This window comes from Aquila chrysaetos, chromosome 8 (genome assembly GCF_900496995.4).
Source record: "Aquila chrysaetos chrysaetos chromosome 8, bAquChr1.4, whole genome shotgun sequence".
Classification (NCBI taxonomy): domain Eukaryota; kingdom Metazoa; phylum Chordata; class Aves; order Accipitriformes; family Accipitridae; genus Aquila; species Aquila chrysaetos.
Window position 1 is genome coordinate 21,714,033 of NC_044011.1, and position 14,942 is coordinate 21,728,974.

Sequence of the window (14,942 nt, forward strand, 5' to 3'; positions counted from 1 at the left end):
TGTGTGGTTTTTTACTTGTGTTTTTATTCAAAGGAGACTTTTTCAGTGCTAGTGAAAAAAGCGTAAAATTACTCTTTTCCAGGTTTAACATAGCAGGCTAAGGATGAGCAGGAAATTAGTTTTTGCAGCATGCTGAGATGAATTGGTAACTTGGATTTTGTTCCCTTTTTGTCTGGAAGAGCTCCACTGCTGAGGCTGGAAGTAGGATGCTAGCTGTTTAGCATTTTGTTGTCTTCCAGAGAACTCACTGAGCAGCCTGAATTTTTATAGTCAAGCCTGGGCTCTGACACAGATTTTTCATATTATCCTTAGTCCCGTTGCTGTAATCCAAGTGGCCAGTTGCAGATATTTTTAAAATCGTGTAGCTAACTTTCAATCTACCAGGACAGTTGAGGAAACTAGCATCTTACTTTTCTGGTATTATACCAGTCCATGCATGTGATGCACTGTCTTAATGCATTTGCCAGAGCTTTTAACACATGCACACACAAACGTCGGTGGAGATCAATACCATGCTATCTCCTCAACCAGAACTGCTACAGTGTTTTGATGTGGCCTGTTTTGCTTGGGTACTGAGCTGCTTCGGTCTCGTGAAATAGGCATTATTGTTTTTTTGAGGCAGTACTGGTGGGAAGAGGGTGCTGCATTGTAATAGCATTTCCTGTGGATGCAGTTTGGAGAGAGGTTATAGAATAATAGACAATATTTTGTCAGAATGCTCTCAAGCAATCAAGTTGTTATAGGCTTGGAAACAAAACAAAACTTCTTCCTGGGTTTTCACAGGCAGTACTCTTGCTTGGAATTCAGAGTTACAACTTAGTCAATTCTTTGGGAGTGTTTTACATCTTGATAGTTAGAATGTATTCATATTTTTTTAATTGTTCCATTTTTTTTCATAAGATGGATTTCTGGAAAAGTGATCTGTTTTGAAAGTAGAATAACTAGAGTGGTTTAATGGTCATTCCCCTAAAAGCTTGTTTATGGTACTATTTGATTTTATGCTATATGCCTAATTTTCCCCCTCCCTCCATTTGTAGATCATCCAACAATACTAAAGGTTGATGACAGGCAACGGCTTGCTAGAGAACGGAGGGAAGAACGAGAAAAACAGCTAGGTAAGGCCTACTCTGTACTGTTTTTGATTCTTTGGGTTTTTTTTAATGCACTATCATCTGCAAGCAATGTTTTTGACAGTTTGCTTTTAGGAGCATTCAGCAAACTGATTGTGCTAGATATGCAATAATGTCATTCTAGATACACTATTACATCTTTAAATTAGGTCTTTTAATTCATGCACAGCTTGGGATTCATCGTTACTATACCTGTCACATACCTATTACTTTTGTGAATCTGAATGAAAAATTGGTTGATTCCTGAAATCATGCAAGGAAGCTTCACTGGTGTAAATGGAATTTTGAAGTTTTAAAATATTTTACCAGTTAAGATTAGACTACTTAATATGTTGAATGCATCCTTTATTGCCATAAAACAGAATTGCAGAACATGTTGCCAATGTATGGTTTGAATTTTTCTATATAAACTTGGATTTGTTTCAGGTAAAACCTTTAGTAGGTATCAAATAGATGTGCTCAATATCTTATAAAATGTCACCTGTGCATGAGCATGTATAGCACTGTTCAAGTGAATAGTGAAGGTGAAGGTTACTTAACAAGCGGCTAGTGATGGGCAGTATACTGAGTGTCATGGTGAGAAAATTATAGAATTATGTGAAGCCAAATTGATGGCTTTCTGAAAACTATTTATATGTTTGGCTGCCACAACATTCTGTGGCAATTGGGAGGTTGGGGAGCACAAGTATTTCCTGTTATTTTTTTACATGTTCACCATGCTTTCTTTGGATGCTACATTGTTCTTATGGCTTGAGAAACAGAAGTACTTTATTTCCACTTTCTAGCTTCTCTAAGTTTATAAAACTGTATCATAACTCCAGCCAGAGTTATGCTGCTTTTTCTAACCTATAGAGCCACCATTTATTGCCATCTGGGTCTTAATAGCATTAATATCCTTCCTTCTTTTCAGCACCTTATAACATTGTACTAGCCGTGCATGAATCACTAGGGTTGTTTTGGAGGGGAAAAGGAAAGCTTTGGTTTGGCTTGCTCAAGGGAAAACATGACAGGATGTTTGCCAATCCCTAAAAAGCTGCCCCTGGAGTTGAGGTTGATGGTATGTCTAGGCTAAGTTCCTTCAGGTTCAAGAGCAAATGGAGGTTACTGGCCTATTTTAATTCATTCATCATAGATGACACTTCCATGTCTTGAATTTATTCTTTTTTCAGGTTTGATCCTTGTGTAGTAACAGTGCTTTACTCAAGTGCAGAGAGAGATGCTTTCCTCTGATGCTTTCAGTTTTCCTGAACTCTGATTTTTCTAGCTATTAATAAATGAATATTTGTTACTGGAAGGACATGACTTCCATTGAGAAACGTGTCATTTTATCATAGAATGGTTTGGGTTGAAAGGGACCTGTCCTGGTTTTGGCTGGGATAGAATTAATTTTCTTTCTAGTAGCTGGTATAGTGTTATGTTTTGGGTTTATTTACACAGTGAGCATTTGTGTGGAGCTTAATTGCTGGCCTGGGGTCAAACCAACAGTACCTTAAAGATACCTAGTTCCAACTCCCCTGCCATGGGCAGGGCCACCTTCCACTAGTCCAGGTTGCTCAAAGCCCCATCCAACCTGGCCTTGAACACTGCCAGGGATGGGGCATCCACAACTTCTCTGGGCAACCTCTTCCAGTGCCTCACCACCCTCACAGTAAAGAATTTCTTCCTTACATCTAATCAAAATCTACCCTCTTTCAGTTTAAAACCATTACCTATCATCCTATCATTACACTCCCTGATAAAGAGTCCCTCCCCATCTTTCCTGTAGGCCCCCTTTAGGTACTGGAAGGCTGCTGTAAGGTCTCCCTGGAGCCTTCTCTTCTCCAGGCTAAACAACCTCAACTCTCTCAGCCTGTCTTTGTAGGGGAGGGGCTCCAGACCCCAATCATCTCTGTGGTCCTCCTCTGGACCCGCTCCAAGAGGTCCACGTCTGCTTATGTTGGGGGCCCCAGAGCTGAACACAGTACTCCAGGTGGGGTCTCATGAGAGTGGAGTAGAGGGGCAGAATCACCTCCCTCGACCTGCTGGTCACGCTCCTCTTGATGCAGCCCAGAACAAGACTGGCTTTCTGGGCTGCAAACACACACTGCTGGCTCATATTCAGTCTTTCATCCACTAATACCCCCCCAGTCCTTCTCCTCAGGACTGCTCTCAATCCACTCATTGCCCAGCCTGTACTTGTGCTTGGGATTGCCCTGACCCATGTGCAGGACCTTGCATTTGACGTTGTTGAAGTTCATGAGGTTCTCATGGGCCCACCTCTTAAGCCTGTCAAGGTCCCCTTAGATGGCATCCCTTCCCTTTATGACGGATAGTAGCTTAGCCACTTCATCTGCCAGTTCCCTTGGGACCCGCAGATGCATCTCATCAGGTACCATGGACTTGTGCACCTTCAGGTTCTTTAGATGGTCTCAAACCTGATCTTCTCCTACGGTGGGTGGTTCTTCATTCTCCCAGTCCCTGCCTTTGCTTTCTGCGACTTGGGTGGTGTGACTGGAGCACTTGCAGGTGAAGACTAAGGCAAAAAAGTCATTGAGTACCTCAGCCTTCTCCATGTCCCAGGTAACCAGGTCTCCCGTTTCCTTCTGGAGAGGCCCCACATTTTCTCTAGTTTTCCTTTTATCACCAACATACCTGCAGAAGCTTTTCTTGTTGCCCTTGACATCCCTGGCCAGAATCAATTCTATCAGGGCTTTACCTTTCCTGACCTGATCCCTGGCTGCTCAGACAATTTCTCTATTCCTCCCAGGCTACCTGTCCTTGCTTCCACCCTCTCTTAGGCTTCCTTTTTGTCTGTCATTTTTGCCTGACTTCCTCTTTGTTGGGATGCAAGGCTCCTGAGCTTGGAGGAGGTGATCCTTGAATATTAACCAGCTTTCTTGGGCCCATCTTTCCTCCAGGGCTGTATCCCATGGTACTCTACCAAGCAGATCCCTGAAGAGGTGAAAGTCTGTTCTCCTGAAGTCCAGGGTAGCGAGCTTGCTGTGTGCCCTCCTCGCTGCCCTAAGGATCTTGAACTCCACCATTTCACGGTCACTGCAGCCAAGGCTGCCCTTGAGCTTCACATTCCCCACCAGCCCTTCCTTATTGGTGAGAACAAGGTCCAGCATAGCACCTCTCCTTGATGGCTCCTCTATCACTTGGAGAAGGAAGTTGTCATCAGCGTGTTCCAGGGGTTCCTGCATTGCTTATGCCCTGCTGTCTTGTCCTTCCAACAGATATTGGGGTGGTTGAAGTCCCCTATGAGGACCAGGGCTTATAAACGTGAGGCTGCTCCTATCTGCCTATAGAGGGTATCATCTGCTTAGTCTTCCTGGTTGGGTGGCCTGTACCAGACCCCCAGTATAATGTCACCTGTCCCTGCTCTCCCTTTAATCCTGACCCATAAGCTCTTGGTCAGCTCCTCATCCATCCCCAGGCAGAGCTCCATGTACTCACTGCAGCTGGTCATTGACATAGAGGGTGACACGCCCTCCTCTTCTCCCCTGCCTGTTCTTCCTAAAAAGCCTGTATCCTTCCATTCCAACACTCCAGTCATAGGAACCATCCCACCACATCTGTGTGATGCCAGTAAGATCATAGCCCTGCAGGTGTGCATCTGCCTCTAACTCCTCTTGTTTATTCCCCATGCTGTGTGTGTTTGCACAGAGACATTTAAGTTGGGCCCCTGATGAAGCTGACTTACTGGCTGGAATTCCTTCGTGCAACTCTTCAGGTGCTCTCCTGCTGGCCTGTGATCCTTCTTCAGGCTGTGTGACATATTTTAAAAGCAACATCAAACTGTAGGGTTTTTTTTAATTTGACGTGGAATCCTTCGTTCCTAAATGGGAGAGTTCTGCATGTCCCTTTGATATATATGAGTGTATTGTGTGTTCTCGCATGAAGAATTATTTTGAATTAACAAGAAAACTGAAAGTCGCGTTGTACTTTCTTCTGTATATTTGTCTGCTAACGTTATGATTTAGGAGCTGTCTCCCGAGATTTCTATTCCAGTACAGCAAAGCAATGATTTTTACAATGGCATGCAAGCTTTGGAGGTTTTTTTAGTGCAGAACCTAGATAATCAGTCACTCATGTCATGTGAACCATAGCAAAGAAATGCCTAAGCTGTCTGTCTTAAAAATCAAGTTGTATAATGTTGTTACATAAATGTGTCTCACTGAAAATTAGAGTTGGATTTTGTTAATACTGGGACATCAGCCATGCAACAGTAAAGCAACTGAAGGAAGGATTTTTTTTTTTTTTTTAATAGAATTAAGTTGGATTTAAACTTAATTCCTCTCCTTTTGATTCAGGGGATCTGTCAAGTTTAGCAAAGGCTTCCTTTTAAGCAGAAGTTGAGAATTTCAGTAATACCTCAAGTGTAATTATTCTCTCCCCTCCTGCCCCCCCAAAAATAAGACAGTGTTCAGTTCTGTAAGTGTAGAGCTGGTACTTTCAGCAACTTGGACAGCAGGAGGTCATATTATCCATCTTTTCATGAAAATTAAGTTGTTTGACCCTTCTGTTGAGATCATGTGGAATACTAGTTTAATAATGATTATGTTTGATTATGTTACAGGAGGGTTGATTTAAGACCTGGGGTTTTTTTCCCCTTTTGTTTGCTCTCAAGCTTTAATTTTTTTCAAGTTCAGGGTGCTGTGATAGATGTGGTTTTCATTGTGGTATAATGGGTCAGTATGTGCTCTGCACTCTTGAGGATTTGCTTGCACCTAGCAGTGGTATTTTAGCAGTCTTATTCTACTTACCACACTTCGGTGTCTACCTCTTTTTAATGCGAGTTTAGAGAGTAGGAAGGATGAGTGTTGTCATTTTTGTTGTCTGGATACGTATAGCATATGTGTGGCGGGACTGTCGGTATCTGCTGTTTCTTGAGGATCATGTTATGCTACCTAATTGAAAACAATAAAAAGGCTTCTACAAAAATGCCCCTTTCAACTTAGTGTATTCATGTCTAGGTTTGAAACTTTCTTTAGAAAACGTAGAAGGCACACAGGGACACGTATGCTATTTCAGCTAATCACCCCATCATGAAGGAAGGATTTTTTAGTTCCTTCACTGTAGGAAAGGCATTGTTTTTTGAAATGCCATCCCAACACTTCTGAAAGATTAATTCTTTGGCTTTTTTCTGTGCAATTCATGTTTGCCATGACTAATAAGTTGTATTGATTTTTGGGTTTTTAGCTTTATTCTTACACTTGCCTTTTCACATGAGCAGAAATAAAGGAATTGTTTAGGAGCCATGCTTCAAGTGTTTTATTCCCCTGACCGTTTGGTAATGTGTATATTACTTGTTGATATGCACATTCAGACCTTTAAAGGATTATTAGGGTAATCTTTACTTGATTCGATAACTAATGCTTCTGATGTGTCACCTGCTCTTTAGTAATCATGTTTTCATTTTGTGCTGTTTCTGCTAGCACTCTTTCCTACAGTGCCTATGCATGAAGTTAACGTCTGCCCTTTAAAATATGAATACCAGATCTCTTTGTGTGAGACCAGCCCTCTTGGGTCATGCAAGACAGGAATCCCAAGAGAGGTGGTGGTAGGTGAGGGTGATAGCTGTCAAATGGGGCTGCTCCTAGATGCCACACTCCTGGCTCCAGCTCAGTACTATGGCTCCTTTGCATGTGTCGGGCTGACTGGCTGTGTTTGGCACTGTAGGCTGTGTGAGACACACGTCGGAACTGAGTTGTGTGTGAAGGCAAACATGGTAGATGGCCTAGTCACACTGGAAAAGTTTAACAAAACCTTCTGCGTTTTCAGTAGGGGGGCGTCACCCTTAACTCTGCCTTATTGGTTGTATCTGGGCAGGCAAATTAAACAGCACTGAAGAGCATTCCCTCGTGCCGAAACTCAATTGTTCTTGCTATTAAACTGTTATGATGGATCCTGGCAGGGTTTTGTCTCCAGCCAGCTATCTGTTGTCTTGCTGATTCCCAGACAAGGTTTGGGAATTGGCAGGGGAGGCCCATGGGCTTTTCCTCATGTGTTGATTGAGTACTGTCGCCATTTTGGAGGGTAGAAGTTTAGTAGTACAGTTGAAAGTTGTTCCATGGCAGTTGGTCTCTAGGCACGTTCCATTTATTAGCATAGACCTGGTTCTCCATGACTGGAAAGAAAAATCAAAATGTGTTTTTCAACAGGGAAAGTTACTAGGATTTTAATATGGGTTTCATTCTGATAGCCTTAGGCAGTGGCCTAGCAAAGAGGAAGAGTTGGGGATTTCTTGTTTTCTCTTCACAATATCTCAGTCCCTGATTCTTGAGAGAACCATTTTAAGTCTTACATCTGTGCATGTTTTATCTATACTACACTGACCTTTTTTTATCACAGTTAACATCCTGACAAGGACGTATGGCTCATCTAGTTTCTGACATTGGGAACAAAAGATGGTAATCCTGCCATCTGACTTAACTCTTCCTTTAAGGAAATGTGTTATTAATCTTAGTTTTTAGAATATGTCTGAGTTTCAGGTTGGCTAAACCCATTAAATTCTTAATACTTACAATGCATAAGCATTAAAATAGTATTTTAAAGATCACACTATGATACAAATTCCTCTCCCATTTGAAAATTATCATTGGCAAAACATCACATTAATAAAAAGTACTTTTTTTTTTCTGTCAGTGAATTCCTTCTGGCTTATTCTGCTCTCTGGCAGCTGGGGACAGAACTTTATCTGACATTTCCACAGTCAGAAGCCCCACAGAAACTGGGAATCAGTGACCCCAGCATATGAATCATTTTGGGATGTTCTCAGAGGACCTGAGTGTCAGAAGGGTTTATAAGACAAGAAAACAATTTTTAAGGAAGATTAGTTTAAAAATTTCTGTGCCGAATGTCCCTGAGAGCATGGTTACTGGGGAAGGGTTGGCTTAGAGAATCTAACATTAACTTCAGCTTTAATTACAACTCTGAAGTTCACCTTTTAATTCATTCAGTCAGCCATTTCTGTGGCCTGATGGAACGTCCCCATTTTTAGGTATGGTTAAAGCATCACTGATCCATTTTTCTGCTAATGCAGCAAGGAGGCGATCAGTATCTTGGACAGTGCGGAGCTGGCAGTGAGGAAAGGTGAAACAGCGGTCAGAGGAGAAAGCTATTGCTGAGGTCGGTGCTATAAAGTCAGAAAAGATAAAGGCTGGAAAGACTCGCAAAGGCTGTAGGATCTTTACTCAGGTAAGCTGTCCATCCAAGGTGGATGTAAAAGGCAAATTGAGAAAGGGTGGTGCTAGACTGATCTGCCTTTTTATAGGCGGTAAACCAGAAGGAAAAGGACTAAAGTGAAGAGACAGCAGAAGGGGCAGCAAAAGAAGAGCTGGGGATACCTCCCTTTGCTTCACGTGGATAAACAGAAAATAGAGGCTTTGACACTTAATGCATGCTCCCCCTTCCTTACAGCCTAAAACCCCTGCAAAGAATGGCTCTCTGTGCATGACTGGGGAAAGAAACTACAAAATGATTTCCACAAAAGACATGTGCATGGTTTGCGGTTAACATCTCCCACATTAAATTAGTTACTTCTAGTATAACATTGATTGGTTTCAAGTCTTACATGTCTCTTAATATTGGAATGTTTCTTTCTTGATTGACCTTGTTTTCTTTTGTTCTGTTATTCACTTCAGAGGTGCCAGAAGTATAGCCTTAATTATGTTGCTTTGTAATCTAATCTAGCATTACTAGTTTGCAAACAAGCAGAAGGTATTAACAGCATGTCCAGGGCTCAATTTCTAAATCTTGTTTTTATGCTCTAATTTTGTGCCCTTGTATCACATGACTGTGTTCAAATTTATAGATTGTACTAAGTAATGAGATAGAACAAGGACGAGGTTGTGACTTTTCTTTATATTTTCTAGTTTTAATGTAAATGTTCCTACACTACTTAAGCTTTCAGCATACAGGTACTATTTGAATGACAACCAAGGTTTCTTTGAATGATTCTTGCATGTTGTCAGACAATGTGTGTTATTATGAGGGAGAGAAGTATTGTGAAGTTGTTAAGGCTCAGCCCCAAGAAAAAGACTTTTCATTGGACTGTACCTGTACTGGAGTCCAGCATTGGCTCAGGACTGGGCATAGCTCTTAGTATAGCTTCTGGAGGAACCATCATAAAAGTGGGTATTTTCCCCTTCCACATGCTGCAAATTGGCTGCTCTTCCAAGTTGATTGGACCTTTTAGAGGTATCTTCCATTTCCTGTAGGCTCTTCTGCTGATTCCTTCTATCAGCAAGGCATTTGATGTATGTGTCTCTATGAAACACAGCTTGTTGTGCTTCTAGAAGCACACTTATGTATTCAGAATAGGGCTTAATATCCCTAATTTCTACCCTAGAGTAGGCTTTTTTAACCCTTGAGTAAACTTCAATTTTTACCCTAGACTACAATTTGTTAATTTCTGTCTGGCGTAGCAGGAAAGAAGTTTCTGCAAATTCATAAACAGGGACATGAGAATGAAATAAAAAGATGTTATTTTAAACTCTTTATTTTTCCTGAAGATATCATCAGATAGCTAAGAACACTAACTTATGTCACTGTATGTAGCTACCTTGTAGATGGCAAAAACTGAGACCTTAAGTTCATGCAAGAATGTCAGTAGTGCATACAGGAAGCAGTGAAAACAAAGGAAATAGTCTCCTTTGATTATCTAATAAGAGAAAATGTAGGAATTAGTACTTAATCTTTCCTGCTTTTAATTTTTTTATTTCCCTATCTGCGGAAAAAGTTAAATTAATGAAAATAGATACTACACTTTTTCTCAGAAAACAGATGTATCATAAATCATGCTTTTATGTACTAATTAAATACTTGGTCCAAGCGTAAAATTAGTAGCTTCCTCATGTTAAGATGGGTGTATATTTTCTGCTGCTTTTGCCTGTAACTTAAAGGTGATGGAAAGACATAGCTTTTATATTTGTTTGAAATCAGACCTATTTATTTTGTTATAATTTATTCCAGTCTAACATTTCTATTTGCCTTGGTAATCCATCATTAATGTGCGCTTCTGTTACTGAGTTGTCTTTTCTTGTCAAAAAGTATGATTTTATTGTCCCTTCTCTGAGGAGCAGAAAGTTGAAGATTAGTGTTCTATCCAGAGGTTTAACATTCTGATTGTCTTCCCAGTAGTGAGAGTGTATGTGAAAGTTAACTCTTTTACATACCAAAACATAAAAATGTTTTCAGCCTTTCTCTTCCTGAATTTAGTCTTGAAAGTTCAAATATACTGTTTTCATCACTTTTTCTAAACAAAATGACAGGCTGAAGCCTATGGAAACCACCACAAATAATGCCCCAAGAAGGTCTAACCATTTACATCAATGAGAGAAAGAACAAACAATATCTATGTCTTTTATAGGCAAATTAATATTCCACTGACATCAGTTAAGAAAGTTGGGATTTTTTTATTCTTTGCTTTTCTTAATTTCTTGTATCCTTCAGGAAGTGCTTTATTTTCAGTAGAAAACTACTTCATGCTGGGTTGCCACTGTAAGCAGATTCCAGGCACAAAAGATCCAGATGATCTCACGATCTGTGGAAGTCTTTTGGCTCACAGCAGTGGCTTGTCTTGATATGATCATTAGAGTATGTACGTAAGTGACTATTGAGTAAAAGCCAACATGCTGCAGCTAGATGGACTTTCGTGAGATACGTGCTACTAAGCTCCTGAGGTGATCTTAGCTTTTTCAAAGAGAATAGATGTTTCAAAACTTGTGCAAAATGGTTTGATTGAATTGTAGTTTTGAAAACTACATTGTTTGGGTTACTTAGTGTGTTCAGAGTCTATGTAATGGGGTGTGTGCGTGCCTTTTTTTTTTTTTTTTTTTTTTAATTCATTTGTATAGCACCATGGTGATAGGATGCTGTAAGACTCTACCTAGAGCATTTCCTACGTGAAGGTAGGTCTAACATACATTGCAAACATGGTGTTGCATAAGGGAACAATCTAGTTCCACTCTTGAATGGTTAGCTAGGGAAGCTAAAGCTTATAACAAAGATCAAATTTTGCAAATTTTGTATGCAATAAATGAAATGGACTCCAGTTTAAGAGGAGGATAGGGAATGATTGTCTTTTTTTTTTTTTTTTCCCCCAAGATCCATTTCTGTGATATCTACAGATAGACAAATAATAAAGATTGGAAATTAAAACTCATTATTATAGTTTGTGCATGTTAGAATAAAGTAAGTCCATAAAATCATATACCTTTTTAAAGTTAAAATATTACAAGCTCTGCATCTACATGTATCTGTGCAATACTATCCTCAGAACTGAAACAAATCCTCTAAACATTTCTGTATCAGAAATGAAACGTAACAGTAGGCTCAAATAGGAAACAGTTCAGAAGGTGAAAACTAGCAGGAGAAGCTTCACGGGAAGTAATTATGTAGAAAGAACAGAAGGAAGAGAGTAATATCATATCCTCCAGGAATGGCATTTGAGTTATTTAACATTACTGCAGTCTAGCACTAATGAACAATTATTTGAGGAAAAAAATGAAGATAAAAACTTAGACTTGAAATGGGAAAAAATGATTAAAAGTGTTGTGTTGTTCACAGTGTATTATTAATTAAGTTATGTTGAAATTTGGTTTTACGAAGTGAAATATTTTACCTGTTCAGGCCTGTAAACTCAGGCTCTGAATGTATCTTCCCTTCCTCTTGTGTCTTCATGAGTAATAGGCATGATTTCCCAGCCTCACTGTGCCTTTTGTGAGACTTTTGTCTTCAGACAGGTGTCCAGTATATAGTAATTGGTTCTGTTGATGGGGGAGAAAATTAATTTTTTGGAGAAAACATATCCTAAGCTGGGGGTATGACTTGTCAGAGAAACAGGAACATGATACCGCTCAGAACAGACCTGCAGAGGTCTTTGAAGATGAGACAAAAACTTTTGAATTTAATGTGTGTGGAATTAGGCAATGACTGAAAGCTTGGGGCAGAGGCTTTCATAAATCTGTGAAATACAGAGAAGCCATATTCTGTAACCTTCCCGTTAGGTGTAGGGTGGGTTCAAATTAGTCTGGTGCGAACAAGGTGAAATCAGCTTCGCTGCATGTATTGCATTGACCTGCTGTCAAATTCAGCAAACTATTGAGCCCTGTCTCACTTCCGGAGAGCTCAAGCAGGCTGTGCTACACTCCCCAGCAGTCCCATTTCTGCCCCAAGGCTTCTTCTGGTTTCAGAACCCCCTAAACCCACTCTGCTTACCCATCTGCCCAGGCTGACCAGTTTCCACTGTGAGCAGCTGCAGCTAAGAGTGTTGGAAGAAAAAAGGCATGGAAGCAACCTGGGTTTAATGAGATTGTTTCCTTGGTCCATCTGATCTCAGTCCCGTGAGCAACATTGTCAGCATGGGGAGGAGTACAAACTCAGGGCCTAGAGGAGGGTAAATGCCGCTTCTCTTGGTGTCAGCCAGCTCTTTGTTTAAAATGGTCATGAAACCTCACCAAAATGGGTAAAAGTTAATACAATTTTTAAATGTGTGTGGTTTGAATAGGGATATCTGAAGTGGTCCTATCCTGTAATAAAAAGTGTTAACTTTCTCTGAAATTTTCATCAAAGATTCAAGAGAAAGAAGGCATTAACATGAAATGTTTGCAGTGCAGAAATCAAAGATTAATGATACTCTTTATTCTTTTTCCCTTTAAGTGTAAGAACTTTACGAATGTCTTCTGTCAGTTTTTAGATGGTATTAAATATAATAAGTATTTCTTTTTTTTTCCTTTTTTTTTAAAAAGTTATCCTCGTTTGCTGACAAAAATAAGATAAATGCACATAGAGTAAGTGGAAAGAACAGTACAGTTCATTGATGTGGCTGCCTACTCTTGGGCTGACCCTATTGTGCAATCCAACTGTGCAGAAGCTAGTAGGAAGAGCAAGCCTTTGCAAAAATCACTACCTTTCTGGTGGCATGCTGACAGTGGTTCTGCCCAAGGCATTGGTTAGCAAAGTTAGACTGTTAAGCAGAAGGCAAAGACAAAAAAAGAGGAGGCCAGTACCTCAGAGGTGACATGTCTTACACTTCAGCTGTTCAGGATGTAACACAATTGTTGCAGTCTTAGGGCTCAGAGTAAGCGCTTTGCTCAGTCTTCTCTGGACCTGGGCAATAGAAAGACAGCATCATGAGGGGTTATATAGCTCCAGGAGAAGAGCAGACCATAGTAAGAGTCATCTCTCTGTCCATCCATTCTCTTGGTGAGCTATTGGCTCCCAGGAAGGGGCAGCAGATGCATGTTTCTGGTTTACAAATTAGTCTGGCATTTGGAACGCCAATTTTTGTGTTTATTTTGTTATGTTGTAAGGCTTTAATATAGAAGAAGGAGCCTTTGCAGATTTCAGTTGGCCTGGAAGCTGCTTTTTCTGCTGTGTTCTGCTATTTTCTGCCTTAGTCTACAGTTCGCATTTCTCCTTCAAGTCACTTAACTAAATTAGCATAGAAAAGTATATCTGTAAATCTTCTGGTGGCTCCTGCATTAGTATTTTACATTTGTAGGTGTCACTTTTCACACCTATTGTTAGCAATTATCTAAGCGACTGTACATTATTCTAGCTATGATTGTTAAATTTCCTGCAAACATCTTGCTGAACTTTTGCCCATCTTGCCAAGAGGGTGTCTTATGGTTGCTGCTGAACAAACATCTCTCTGCTAGTTCGCATACCACAGTAAAGCTGGACACGCTGTTTGCATTTCTCAGCAAATTATTTGAGATTTGAAATGGTAGAGAGCTGTTTTCTTGAGGGAGATACTCTACATATGAACTGGTCTACTCAGGGTAGAGGTTTTTCATGAATGTGTATGCAAGTACATAAGGTTTAGAGTGCAATCCAAGTTCTTTATTAGGTGAGGTGGGATTTGTTTGAGTTAGGCACGAAAGTGCAGAACAGCAGTTTGGTGAAGAGGAGTGCTAGTGTTACAAGAAGCAGTTGCAGTGTCTGCTCTGAACACCCAGAAGCATTTGGGGTTTTTTGGTTTTGGTATGTGGTTGTGTCAACACAAATATTTCTGATAACTGAAGGCTGGAGTGGCCATTCTAGAGTACGTGATTATAACAGTAGGCTCTCCCACCACCGCCCCAATGGAATTTTAAAAATACTGTCTCAGACTTAGGTAGAGAACGTCCTTACATTGCTGGCCTCGGAAATTGAAAGTCTTTTTGACACTTTGCTGTCCTGGTTCCCTGTTGCTGCTGTGTTATCAATGAGTTCTTTCTGTGTATGGTTTTCTAATGAGGTTCTTGGTGATGTTTGTCTCGTGACCTTCACATGCATCTCTTCCTGTACTCCCATCTGTCAGTTCATGAAGATCCAGAGGTATCAAATGTCTAGGATTTTTTAAAAGCAAGTAACAGGGTTTTTTTAGAACAGAAAAATTTCTGGGACCTGAAGCTTTCAAGACAGCAATGAGGAGAGGTCCAGAGTATCATATATAAATGGTTTCATGTGGACTACAGTTTAAGCCCGTGTTCCAGATAGTACCTTCACGAAAATTCAGACCCTGATGGGGAGCAAAATCTGTCTCGTAGTGCTTCTTGATTTGTGTTAATTAGTACTTCTGAAATGTGCTGTTCAGAGCTCTGCAGCAGTGGAGTTATATGGCAGATTAAAGTTCACCTTTAGACTGAAGTGTTTGGTGGGTAACTTGTTTCCTTCTGGTCACCTGTTGGTACAGCTAACAGTCCAAGTGCTAAAATTGTCATCCCAGCCACTTCTGTCCTAAGAGGCCTGTATTGACCAGTAAAGGTATATAGCAGTGATAGTTTTATCTTTCTTTTTATTATCTTTCTTTCTACAGTAAAAGATGACAGAGAATATTTTGTT

The 14,942-nt window shown here is 40.3% G+C and overlaps 1 protein-coding gene across 9 annotated transcripts in view; it reads left to right on the top strand.

Annotated features, from left to right (window-relative positions):
• MAP7 (microtubule associated protein 7) overlaps window positions 1-14,942 on the top strand; it is a 110,742-nt gene that overhangs the window by 58,757 nt on the left and 37,043 nt on the right. For all 9 annotated transcript variants that reach the window (XM_030023119.2, XM_030023120.1, XM_030023121.1 and 6 more), the window contains one exon: window positions 1,038-1,115. In XM_030023119.2, the coding sequence (XP_029878979.1) occupies window positions 1,038-1,115 (78 nt within the window). The remainder of the gene's footprint in view (window positions 1-1,037; window positions 1,116-14,942) is intronic.